This window comes from Laccaria bicolor, genomic scaffold, assembly GCF_000143565.1.
Source record: "Laccaria bicolor S238N-H82 LACBIscaffold_4 genomic scaffold, whole genome shotgun sequence".
Lineage (NCBI taxonomy): Eukaryota > Fungi > Basidiomycota > Agaricomycetes > Agaricales > Hydnangiaceae > Laccaria > Laccaria bicolor.
The window spans coordinates 1954961-1966444 of record NW_001889875.1 but is presented as its reverse complement, the minus strand read 5'-3'; the positions used below and the strand labels follow the sequence as shown (position 1 = coordinate 1966444).

The 11484-nt window shown below is 46.7% G+C and overlaps 7 protein-coding genes across 7 annotated transcripts; 3 read left to right on the top strand and 4 right to left on the bottom strand.

The window, feature by feature from the left end:
* Nucleotides 1-62: 62 nt before the first annotated feature.
* On the bottom strand, nucleotides 63-2194 carry LACBIDRAFT_311879 (uncharacterized protein; the record flags this gene model as incomplete). Its single annotated transcript, XM_001876687.1, has 11 exons — nucleotides 63-75; nucleotides 128-267; nucleotides 319-410; nucleotides 474-785; nucleotides 840-1059; nucleotides 1107-1292; nucleotides 1344-1478; nucleotides 1532-1682; nucleotides 1737-1908; nucleotides 1969-2107; nucleotides 2162-2194. 11 exons carry the CDS (start codon nucleotides 2192-2194, stop codon nucleotides 63-65), a joined length of 1593 nt encoding a protein of 530 aa, XP_001876722.1.
* Nucleotides 2195-2258: 64 nt separating this feature from the next.
* Nucleotides 2259-3756, top strand: LACBIDRAFT_311878 (uncharacterized protein; the record flags this gene model as incomplete). Its single annotated transcript, XM_001877118.1, has 7 exons — nucleotides 2259-2879; nucleotides 2936-3119; nucleotides 3169-3257; nucleotides 3306-3381; nucleotides 3436-3467; nucleotides 3530-3638; nucleotides 3686-3756. 7 exons carry the CDS (start codon nucleotides 2259-2261, stop codon nucleotides 3754-3756), a joined length of 1182 nt encoding a protein of 393 aa, XP_001877153.1.
* Nucleotides 3757-3834: 78 nt separating this feature from the next.
* Nucleotides 3835-5718, bottom strand: LACBIDRAFT_311877 (uncharacterized protein; the record flags this gene model as incomplete). The annotated part of the gene is made up of 7 exons (XM_001876686.1): nucleotides 3835-3979; nucleotides 4027-4263; nucleotides 4317-4608; nucleotides 4659-5010; nucleotides 5064-5211; nucleotides 5266-5324; nucleotides 5374-5718. 7 exons carry the CDS (start codon nucleotides 5716-5718, stop codon nucleotides 3835-3837), a joined length of 1578 nt encoding a protein of 525 aa, XP_001876721.1.
* A 328-nt stretch (nucleotides 5719-6046) lies between these two features.
* Nucleotides 6047-7610, top strand: LACBIDRAFT_246245 (uncharacterized protein; the record flags this gene model as incomplete). The annotated part of the gene is made up of 9 exons (XM_001877117.1): nucleotides 6047-6188; nucleotides 6243-6592; nucleotides 6650-6704; nucleotides 6755-6917; nucleotides 6968-7046; nucleotides 7094-7170; nucleotides 7219-7319; nucleotides 7370-7475; nucleotides 7529-7610. 9 exons carry the CDS (start codon nucleotides 6047-6049, stop codon nucleotides 7608-7610), a joined length of 1155 nt encoding a protein of 384 aa, XP_001877152.1.
* Nucleotides 7611-7678: 68 nt separating this feature from the next.
* LACBIDRAFT_311875 (uncharacterized protein) lies at nucleotides 7679-9261 on the bottom strand (the record flags this gene model as incomplete). Its single annotated transcript, XM_001876685.1, has 8 exons — nucleotides 7679-7879; nucleotides 7933-8149; nucleotides 8202-8332; nucleotides 8386-8664; nucleotides 8722-8921; nucleotides 8976-9047; nucleotides 9102-9154; nucleotides 9203-9261. The coding sequence occupies 8 exons, from the start codon at nucleotides 9259-9261 to the stop codon at nucleotides 7679-7681; spliced, it is 1212 nt and encodes a 403-aa protein (XP_001876720.1).
* A 376-nt stretch (nucleotides 9262-9637) lies between these two features.
* Nucleotides 9638-10106, top strand: HTR16201 (histone H3; the record flags this gene model as incomplete). The annotated part of the gene is made up of 3 exons (XM_001877116.1): nucleotides 9638-9772; nucleotides 9825-9958; nucleotides 10010-10106. The coding sequence occupies 3 exons, from the start codon at nucleotides 9638-9640 to the stop codon at nucleotides 10104-10106; spliced, it is 366 nt and encodes a 121-aa protein (XP_001877151.1).
* Nucleotides 10107-10533: 427 nt separating this feature from the next.
* Nucleotides 10534-10984, bottom strand: LACBIDRAFT_323699 (uncharacterized protein; the record flags this gene model as incomplete). The annotated part of the gene is made up of 2 exons (XM_001876684.1): nucleotides 10534-10710; nucleotides 10760-10984. 2 exons carry the CDS (start codon nucleotides 10982-10984, stop codon nucleotides 10534-10536), a joined length of 402 nt encoding a protein of 133 aa, XP_001876719.1.
* Nucleotides 10985-11484: the final 500 nt, after the last annotated feature.

The following is an 11484-nucleotide window of genomic DNA, read 5'->3' as shown; positions in this document are numbered from 1 at the left end:
TAACGCAAGAACTTGTCGTTCTAAACTCGAAATTCAGTAAGTACTTTGAAAATCAACCGTCCTCAGAATCCAAATCTAAAATACTGATACGGGCATCTCAATGAGGTTCAATTTAGCAGGTACTTACACGTACCATTCTTCCGAGTTCAGTTCGGCAGGCTTGTACGTCGAGAAGACGAGAGAGCCACCGACAAAACTGCCTGGGTTGAAGACATGGCAGCCAGTGTATGTCACCTTGTACCTTTCATATTTGTCTGCGAGTATGAGCTATTTAAATCGATGAAAATCAAAACTTTGCAACAGTGGTGGGATGCATACCGCTGTTGGCAAAGGATAAAGTCGCAGGCTGTGATCGTAGTCCGAAAGGGTGGGTTGGATATTGATGGTCAAGGGGGTGAGGTGGCTTTGGTCTAGAATAGTTTGCACAAGCTGGTTCTCCTGTCAGCGGCATCTTTGGCAAGGGTGGCTCATGCCTACGAATCTCTTTAAATCCTCGCTTCTGACGTCTGGTTTGACGCCAACAACGTTTCGCAGCATCCTCGCCATCAGATCTTCCCTGAAAACCACAATCTCTTGGTCAAAGAATTTGATGCGGCAAGGATTTGTCGCGAAATGTATTTTATGAACCTTAGCCTCAAGTCGAGCAACAAGGGCTGCCAATAAAGGCCTACGAGGTAATGTTGAGTTGACTGTGATGTCCAGAGGTCCAGGAACGAGTATAAAATGGGTTTTTCGCGTAATCAATGGGTAAGATGCAATTAAATCGGCCAGTTCATCAAAATTATCTGATAATCTCAATGAGACCCAATCCCGGCTTGGAAACAGAGTGCATATCTAACCTTGATATCGTTGCACCTCCCTCCCGTTTCCATGCGAGATAGATTTGCTTGTAAAATTGCCACACATGACGATGACCGCTGGAATGAAGTCGTTTTCGGTGCAATTATCAAACATTTTCCGGAGACCGGGGAGCGTCTGGGGATGGTCAAGCCAGACATCCGAAAGGAAGAAAAAGTGAAGTTCGGAGAGCTCTTCGCGGATGCGTGTTGCAAATTGTGACTGTGAATTCGTAAAAAGCGGACGAACAAGGAACAGATCCGCCTCACGTCTTCGAGCAACGAGGTTGAACCTTTGCCAAGGAAGTCGATATGGCCATAAATTGACCTCGCTATCTCTCGGGGCTCACAAGGAGGTTGTCCTATAGCAATTATCTCGAGCGTAGCTTCCTGCGTATACTCTCCTTCAACCAGTGCGAAACATCCGTCCGTAAAGAGGCCATCACCTGGTTCGTCCTGTCAAACTACATTGACCAGAAGAATATGAGGCCTGGGGTTCGAGCTTACGAGCTTGGAGAAATCGAGTTCTACACTACCATCTGCGTCCTCGATGCACAGTTTTCCTTCCTTGTTGTGCGCAAGCATGCCAAGTAACAGAAAACGTTCCCCGGGTCGCCCAAGAAGCTGTTTGGTGGATCTTAGCTGAAAGTGAGAATTAAATAGATAGTGCTTCTGGTTTGACTAGATGCTCGTACGGTGACCAGCCGCTCGCGGTCGCGCGAAGGCAAAGTGGATGGAGCAAAATGTTCGTTTCTTAGGACGCATTGTTTGATGATATTCAGCCTGTCGCGTATGGATGCTATCCTAGACTCTGCGGAACCAGAGGAAGTTAGAGGCGCACCTGACCTGGATATATATTATCATTAGGTTGTGGCAACCGTCATATATACACAAATGTACCTCTCGAAGGTACCTCTTTCTTGTGACCACGTCCATCGTGGCATTTCAAACGCGTTAATAACGAATAAGTGATTTTCGGGATCTATGGACTCTTTCTCGACATGTTCGTTTTCATCTTGGAAGGAATCGTAGACTCTCCGAAGAACCTCCACCGAGACTTTCATCTCAGCGTCTAGTTGCCCAGTAAGTTAATGCAAAATAGCAGGTAGAGTATATAGGAATGTTAGGGCACCATCTTGTTTATTGTATGCCTTTGCGAGAGTTTCGAGACTTGATTCAACGTCAGCATCGGCGATCTCATGACGATCCAAAATTTCGTTGAGCAGTTCAAGGGCGTCGGGTCCGATAGAATTACTAAACTTGCGAAAAACCTACAAAAGACGTTCGCATTAACATTGAATTGAATGGCGTATACGACGACATGCCTTGATGATTGTCCGTTGACGCGTATCTGCCATCTCGTGCAAGGAGGGGAGCGTGACAGATGTGGTGAACTGCGCCGTGACCGACTCTCAATATCCAATGTACTCCACCCTTGATGTCGATATAAGGCCAGGATTAGGATTTGGTATCTTTGAAATCGGTAAATTATTCTCCTTTCTCTGGGGAATATCTAGACAAGTAAATAAAACAGGAACATCTCTCTGGACACTGCTGGATAGACTCCGTCATCTCCAACATGTATTTCCTCAAGTCGACGTAAAATACGACCCAGATTCGTCGGCCATCACACCAATTGTCCTTCACATTCGCCCCCATCTTGATTTATTGTTCTCGGGTAAAAACCAGAGGCTTCATACCATCTGTGTAAGAAACCTCCGGGATCCACACCCCCCAGTGACCCTTCGTTACAAAGATACCGTTCTCTCGTCGACTGAAGAAGTATTGAGACGGGTTGGGGTCAGTCGAACATTCGGTCCTACATACCCTGGTAACGGTTTAAGATACCCTGGACTCTGGTTTAGCTTCGAAGAGGAAGGGATAACTGAAGGGCTGAAGGGGAGTGCTACCGATGGTCGCATGCAAGAGGTCAAACGCATTCTTATATCTCAGAAGGGTAATGATGGTAAGGGTCAGGATGCTTTAGATGAAGTGGCGGAGTGTTCTGCTATGGCAGGAGACGTCGCGAGCGTAGTCGTGAAGGCAAGCTACAACCTTCATTCCAACGCATTGCCCCTTTTTACGTGACAAAAATCGAGGTCCATGACGGTATCACCATACACTTTTACGGAACGGCACCATCAAAGTTGTTGCATATTCGATTAGGGGAAACGACAGCAGAAGATCTGACCAATGACCTTGGCCCCCCACTTCGAGTCCACTATAAGGATGACGAAAGAATGACAATTCATTCAATTCGGAGACCAGAAATGGGCAACGGGTGTACGTGACTGGTTTTCTTTGACCAGAAGGCACGATCGATCCTTTCCAGATTTCTATAACTATTTTCAACACGGAATGGATTTCCTTCTTTCCGGGACCTCTCATACAGTAATAAAAATAATTCTCCATACAAATCTGGCAAGTTGTTTTCCGTAACAAACCACATACAACTAATATGACTTCCAGCCTGGGTCGCCAATGTTCCAACGATATAAGCGTTGCAACTGGGAAATAGAAGGCAAGCCAGAGGATGATGAAGATGGTGAGTAAAAGTAGCCTTCCACTGCACCAATTTTTTCAATTGATTTGACTGTAGATACACCTCCTCGGAAACGTTTTTACGACAGAGTATAACATCCGCTACTGCCTGTTATCTCACCTCCGTCTAACTTCGTTCTCTTGATTCATAGTTTGAAACGATTAGCCATTTTCTTAGCCCGAGAGAGCCTCCTCCGTCCATGCTATTGGACAGAACGGACGAAGAGGATGACTTGACTTTACCAAGCCCAACAACTCGTTGTATGTCGTATATTCAATTTACCTCGAAACTTCGCTGAGCTGTTTAGTGCATGGATATGACGGAATTATTCTTGAGGTCACTGAATCTTCGCAAGTTGCAGCTGTGATGCTCTTTTGATCCATTCGTGGTAGTCGGACATAAGGAATGTACAGTACGCTACCCATCCCCCTCTCCAATGGTACTAGGCAATTATATTCAGTCAGTTATCCGTGCTGTAGGATTCTGTTCATTGAGTATATACCACCGCACGAGATCGAGAGTCGAGCTGGCATCTTCAAGTGAAGAGTGCCCGACTGACGCATCGCCCGTCTGAATCATTTTCCCCAGCTTTTCTCGAACTCTGGTGAAATGATCAGTATATGTCTGCAACAGGGGTAAAACTCTTACAAGTCCTTCAGCGACCTCCGATATGGAGGGCCCGCGCGGTGAGGGAAGAGTAAAGCCGTATCCACACATTTGTGGTGAATGATGCGAAGCGTTTTTAAATCGTTGTCAAGGGCGTGGCCGATGAGAATGGTGTCGGTATCGATCAGTGAATTCAACGATTCTCTAATCTTCGCCAGGGAAAGGATCGCACCCTTGTAGCTCTCCTCCGTGATGCCCGAAAAACGAGTGTTATAATCGCTTGTCATGCACAATTAATGTTTGGGTCAAACAAGCAGTCAAAGTCCACGTACATAACTTGCACACCTTCATCCATTCGAACGAGTTGATCAAAAACCTGGACACCAGATCCATCAACCGCGGAGACTCGAGCAACACGCATTCCTCCGGTAGTGTATATCATTTCACAGTCCATCGCAACTACATCTAACACCTCAGTTGAGCCGGGGGGACGCAAAGATGAGAAAGGATGTCGGGCGTGTAGGTCCTCCGCCTTGGATTCGTAGAAGACGTGTGGCCCATGAGCACATCCCTCTGAGTCCGAAACAGGGCGCGAACAGCAGGTATAGATGCGTGTCTTCTCTCCTGCACCGATTCAATTGCACTGACACACAAGGGAAAAACATGAAGCCTACCATTTACACGGCTGGTATAAGGTTTACCCCAATGATAAACACACTGGTCTGCTTTCTCCATACGCTTCACTTGAAAAGGCTGAGCGCAGCGTTCACATTTGGAAACCTTGCCCTCGAGACTAGGTTGGTCACCTCCTGGGCCTGAAGGGGGATTTACAATATATCCCCATTTTTCTAGTTCCGCTATCGAGTGAACGAGCTGTTCTATTTTGAGGCGAGATACACGGAGCGACACCAACAATTTCTGAGCCTCTGCACGGGCGAAAATGTCATCTTCCGTGCCAACGGAAGTATGAGAAACTGAATCTGGTGGTCGTCGTCGCTTCAATGCAGCAACACAGTTTATGACGGCCTGGAAAAAACTGCATCATGGTCAGAGCAATTGGTATCTTGATCAAGTCCTACATTACGATAAGACATCTTGTTGGACTTCTTATAGACTTCTTCTTCTTGCCTGAGGGCATGTTCTGAGGCAAGGGCAGGATTTTTAGGAGCAATTGGTTTGTAGAGGATGACAAAGTGATCGTATAAGGTCTTCAGCATCGTCTGTGCGCTAAATATTAGACAGATGAGACTATAAAAAGAACGAGGGGAAAGGCTTGCCTGCCGAATGGGAATCGGAACCAGCGATTGCGCAGGAAGAACTCTGAGAATAGGTACTCCAGTCTTCGACAATCATTCGTGATGTTCGTTTTGAACGTGCAAATCACCTCACCTCAGTATGAGACGCAGAGGGTATCGCAAGAGGACGCTGTGCGGAACCAACTTTCTGCAGCTTTCGAGGAGGCTCTGCCGCCACAGTGGAATCATTTCCGAGTGGAGTGTGAGGAAGCGGACGCTTTGCAGGAGTGAGCGAAAGACGCTGTTGCGGTTGTGGTTGATGAGTTGTTGGAGCTATACACGGCCGTGCTTGCGTTGGAACTTCCGGAAGGTGAATGGTGAGGTCCAGAGCATGTGGTGGTGGAAGGTCATCACGATGAGAGAAAATACAAGGAACGCGCGTGCATTTATCCTTCTCAGGACAGACTAAGGATCGAAACAGGCCCAAGGGGGAGAACATTTTGGGACGAAGAGAGCTTGGCACTGACGGTGACGATGTGCCCGTGAATAAAGTTTAATGACGAAGCAACAAGGGTCGTGTCGGTTGAATTTTCGTTTTGGCGCCGACGCTGTTGTCATTCCCAGTCGTCTCCAGCTGTCTTCCGTGCTTGCATGCATTCGAACAACGTCAACACCAGAAAGGGCGCGGGGTCGCTTCAAATAATCACAGATCGCATCCAGTGGGTTTCGTTGTTGACCGCCTTGACAAAAACTCATAGGACACCAGGGATGATCCAACGCACCACCTTGCAGGCCCTTTTCTCCCCCAAACGTAGGACTTGTCGTCAATGACTCTATGTACCCTAACATTATATTCCAGGCCTTTTGGTGTCCACACACCCGATCGCAGTGCTTCCCCTGCGTTGAATAATAAACGCCTCCCCAGATACCACAATGTTTCTCCTTGGTTGCGCTGGGCGGTCAGCCCCGGTACGCTCCTTTCATCCTTCGTCACCATACACTGAGTCTTGCATCTTTGGACAGTTGACGCCCTGAAGCTTCTAACACTCCCTCTTGTGCTCTATGCCAATTGGGAACTTCTCGCGCCCTATCTTTCCCCAGGTTTCAAAAACCCCTTTGCTCCCTTTTTCCAGATATCTGGTCACGTCGATACCTCCGATCCAGGCGATCACCGCTACGCGAAATCTTATTATGATATACTCTTCCTGGCCTACCACATTATCTTCTTTTCTGGTGTCCGGCAGTTCATAACCATCAACGTGTCTAGACCTATTGCCAAATACTTTGGTCTGAAACGTGAAGCTAAGATTGACAGATTTGGCGAACAGGCATACGCAATGGTTTATTTCGCGGTTTTTGGAACTTGGGGTTATGTAAGTATGAATCGGTTGGGCAATTTAGCGCTCCCACATATGTTAATTCCATGACAGTCAGTAATGACACACCTACCAACCTATTGGTATCGCACGGAGTATTTTTGGATTGGTTAGCACGTTCACAATCCATTTTTTGCCGGTTTGATTGTGCACCTACAGACTATCCACATTGGAATTTAAACCTGAACTTGAAGCGTTACTATCTCATGCAATTCTCTTACTGGTGCCAGCAGCTCTTGGTTTTGTTGCTTGGACTGGAGAAGCCACGTAAGGACTATTCGGAACTTGTCGCCCACCACTTTGTCACCTTGTGGTTGGTTGGGTCGGTGTCAATCTTGTAATTCTATTTGAGCGGAACTCACCTCACCTCAGATGGAGCTATCTTTTCAACATGACATACATTGGAAATGCGGTGTATATGAGCATGGATATCCCAGATACATTTTTAGCGGTGCGTTATTTCCTTTCGGTTACAACGTCTTCTTCATCGCATTACAGTTTTCCAAACTTTTGAATTACATCCAATGGGAGCGGGCCAAAGTCATTTCATTTGTCATTTTCGTTGGAATTTGGACGTAAGTTCTTCGTTTGCAATCATCTGGTCCTCTCACCTCATTTTGTAGATACTTCCGCCATTATTTAAACATTATAATGCTCTGGTCCGCACTATTCGAGACACATCTCGTCCCGTATGCAGATCAACCCCTCTCCGACTCAGATTATTGTTAACATTTCTACCCAGAGAATTTGCCAAGCAATGGAGTTGGTCGCAAGGTGTTTATATGGTATCTTGGATGCCAGCAATCATCTTCATATCAATTTTTGTCTTACAAATTCTCAATCTCTTCTGGTATTATCTGATAATGAAGATATTGGTCAGGTCAGCACTTAACAATATAGCCCGCGTTATAATTTTCTCAGAGTACGTTCTAGGGCAATTGTTATCAGCGAAGTAGATGATGATCGGTCTGATGATGAGGATGAGGAGGGGGCTGAGGCCAAGAAGGAAGACTAAAAGACAATCACAAGAACTTGTTCAATCCAGATTTACATGTTCAAGAGCAGATGTTAGATATCACGATCTTAGTTATTAAGTTCACCTGTCTCGAGGTCATACCCAGCTATCGGGGGAACCACACCTTCTTCATCAGAGTAGTCACTGTCTTCTTGCCATGGCTGGAGTTCAACTGTCACTCCACTGCTAGTCTGATTTGGCCAACGTTTTTCTCGTTGTATATCGATGGGGTCACCATTAGCCATATCTTTCAGTGCCATCATCGTGAACTACAGCAAATTAAACATTCAGGCTACATTGCAGGAGAGAGAGATGAACAAACTTGAGCATCATTTCCAGCATTGTGAAGATAGCTTGTTTTAATCTGAAGCAGGTTGCACATTTTCTCCAGTCCCCTCGTGTTGCCTGACGCATCTCCGAGAAGGGCACCTATCAAATCTGCGGTGTCGATCACAAACAAGCCGCCGTCGGGCATGCCATCAGGTAAGGTGTACGACAACCCCACCAGTGGGGCATTAACGCTTGCTGACTGCAAATATCTTTGAGTATGTCAACCCTAGTCTTAAAGCGGCAATGTAGGTAGAAGGTCACTTAATATCCTGTTTGTCGTCGTGGAAGACGAGGAAGACTGGTCCATATTGCGTTAAAGAAGACAGAAGGTCGCCGATTTGTTTCTTGAACTCTACTTTTTTGACATTTGTACTTGAGCCGAATTGATAGTCCTACGAATACAAGATCGAGAACCAACCAACCCGCAAAGGGAGGAAATACTTACGTAGCGGTGGTCAGGAACATATTGCGAGTTTGTGAATTTTTTTGCCTCTTCAACGATCAAATGCTCACGTCCTTCAACTTGTATGCCATCCTTCCAACCCGAGAAGCTCCAGCCAACTTCTGTGAGGACTGTGTGGTCACGTTCCCATGCCTCAAAGTCAATGGCACACCAAACGCCCTTCTTTTCTGCCCAAAGACTACGCACACGTTCGAAAACATGTCGACGGTGAGTAAGCTTCGGATTTGATCCCTTTAAGCGTTTGTTATTTTTGTCAATAGTCTACAGGGAGATGGAGCACAGGGTTAATGAAAGCCACTCGAATGAAGATGCACTGACCTTGATCGCCGCCCGCACAGCAGAACCATCTGAGTAAACGACCGGAGAAACAGTGTGTAGACTAGACTCGGTCAAAAGACAGTCGGAGTATGGCAGGGAAATAGTATGCTTGGTAAGTCCCATGGCATGCAACCAGTATCGTACGTAGTCTACTTGTGCCGAGGAAAACAAAAGCCTGGCTTCTCCAGAAGAGAACGTTCCTCGAATAATCGAGATAAGCAGAAGGGAGAGGGATGTAACACACGATGACATACCGATGTACAGCTGGACGCCATTGACACCATCAATGTGAAGCGGATGCTCAGGATCCACCAAAGCATCATGGGCTTGATGGAGATAAGTGCACAATGCGGGGGTGTGCGATTATCAGCCAAACTGACCGAGTATCGCTTTCAGTGGCTCTCGGTCTTCGACGTCTGGTAAAGCTTGTGCCCTGGATATATTCAGTCTGATAGCCTCTTATGTTTGAAATGCGCCATACCACTCGAACCAGATGTCTGTATATCGGTAGTATCCTGTGAGGACTGTGTCTCTGGCCATGGGTGGTAAGTGCTGATTACATAAGTAAGTACTTGGCCTTATCAAGTCGCGTGCATCACGATCCAAATAATTTCCTTTTACGGGCAAAACTGAACCACCCGCGTTCATCTTGATTCTTGCGCGTTGTTGTTTGCGCATCCTCTGCGCGTTCTTCAATTCTTCTTAGAATGGCTCAGACAGTACAGAGGGGGAATCCCTCAAAGCGCAAGGCCCCGGCTGGAGGTTCAGATCCTCCCACTCCTGTGGCTAAGAAGTCGAAGACAGCAACTGCCCGGAAAAGTACTGGAGGGCAACCACCTCGCAGAACAAGTGGCGTCCACCAGGCGACAGGTTAGCAAGTCTGTTGACTCTTACGTGTGGTTTCAATTCAATTGACATGGCCGTCACAGCACCTGTACCAGGTCACAAGAAGAACAGACGGTACCGCCCTGGAACTGTTGCCTTGCGAGAGATACGGAAGTATCAGAAAAGCACTGATCTTTTACTACGAAAATTACCATTCTCTCGTTTGGTATGTCTTCTCGCAATTGCGCCAGTGAAACATGCACTGAAATCGGAGCAAGGTTCGAGAGATTGCGGAGAACATGACGACAGACATGAATGACTATGGTGATTCGGGACTTCGGTGGCAAAGCTCTGCTCTCCTTGCTTTGCAAGAAGCGACCGAGGCATATCTCGTTCACTTGTTTGAGGATGCGTAAGTTTAAAAGGTTTCTTTCTAAAAAGCTCCTTTGTTGAAGGCATGTAGAAATCTGTGTGCGATTCATGCAAAACGCGTCACGATCATGACCCGGGATATTCAACTTGCTCGTCGTATTCGTGGGCCATGGGGTGGCTTAGCCTAACATCCCTATTCTTTGGACATCCTGTTGTATCATCTCATATACCCAGCATTCAAATCCTCGTCTTCTGTATTTGATTATTATTACAGTATGTATTGACAAACCCTATTTAGAGAGATTGAAAAATCGAAAGTTGCGACTTGTATTGTAACCGCAAAAAATTATTCGTCGCGCAAGTGCTCGATTGTCCATGGTTGGAGACTTGGCCATTTCAAAAATCTCGTCAAGGCGAGAGGTGCCATGGCAGTAAGAATCTGGAAGGGTGGCATTCAGTCCGAGTCAACGACAATCATACGTCGTAGGGTCATATTAGATCAAGGAAGGTTCACCGGGCATCCACCAGTTCCTAAGAAGGGGTCCCTCGCAACCACTTTTTTTTTCATTCCAGCACAAGGTGAAATGATAGCTCACATATGTGACCTTGCGACAATTACGAACGCTTCCGGGCTGGCTGATGTTGTTGCTTCACCCTGTGCCCTTCGTTATGCTGGTCTGACACCGGAACTGGCATTGTTAGCAGTCGTTTTCGCCGGATATCCATCCAATCCATAACATATGTTTGAATCAACCCGAAAGTTGCAGATGTCACCCAATAAAGGGCAATGCTCTATACACTAACATAAGTGCCAGTTCAATGTATAAAAACAAAAACCCACGCCAGGCGTAACAGAAGCAATGATTATGCGGAGGACGGAGAGTCCTCTGAGCGCAGTTTTGACGACCTTTCCTAGTTTGATGCTTCTTGTGCCTTTCTCCGTAATCCTCTTCGCTTTTTCCTGCTCAAGTCTGCGGAGTTTCGCACGTTCAGTTGCATTCATCAGCCAGTTGTTGGATTCCACATTCGCCATGGTAATAAGACCCAAGACGATGGGAAGGGTCATGGTTGGATCTGGATGCGCCAGAGTGGTCAAGGTCAAGAAGGATTCCGAATCGAAAGGTGTCGGGTCTTGCGACAGCCTGCTGAGAATGATGGTAAAGCCTATAAACACAGGAAGCTGGGACAGTGGCGGAAGTATCATTGTCCTCAGGGGTCCACATTTATGTTTCTGGAGGAGTTTCTTTCGCAATGCAGTCAACTGCGAGAAAGGCGTCACAGATCGGGTCAACACGGTTTGGTGAAGGACCCACATCTGCCTCGCATCTCCTTGCATGGTATTGCTTGAGATACTCCTTGTCCCCCCGAATGCCTGTCCTTTTCATCTCTTCGAAGACTTCCTTTGCGACGATGGGCTTCATTCTGCCGACCTCTGGCATTACCACCTCTTGAATTTTTCGAGATTGATTCTTTCCCTACAGAGAGCCGAGTCAAAAGCGTGTTCTATTCACCAAATCAAGGAGATGTACCCATATTGAAATGGGCAGGAGCGCAAAACGCGTGAAC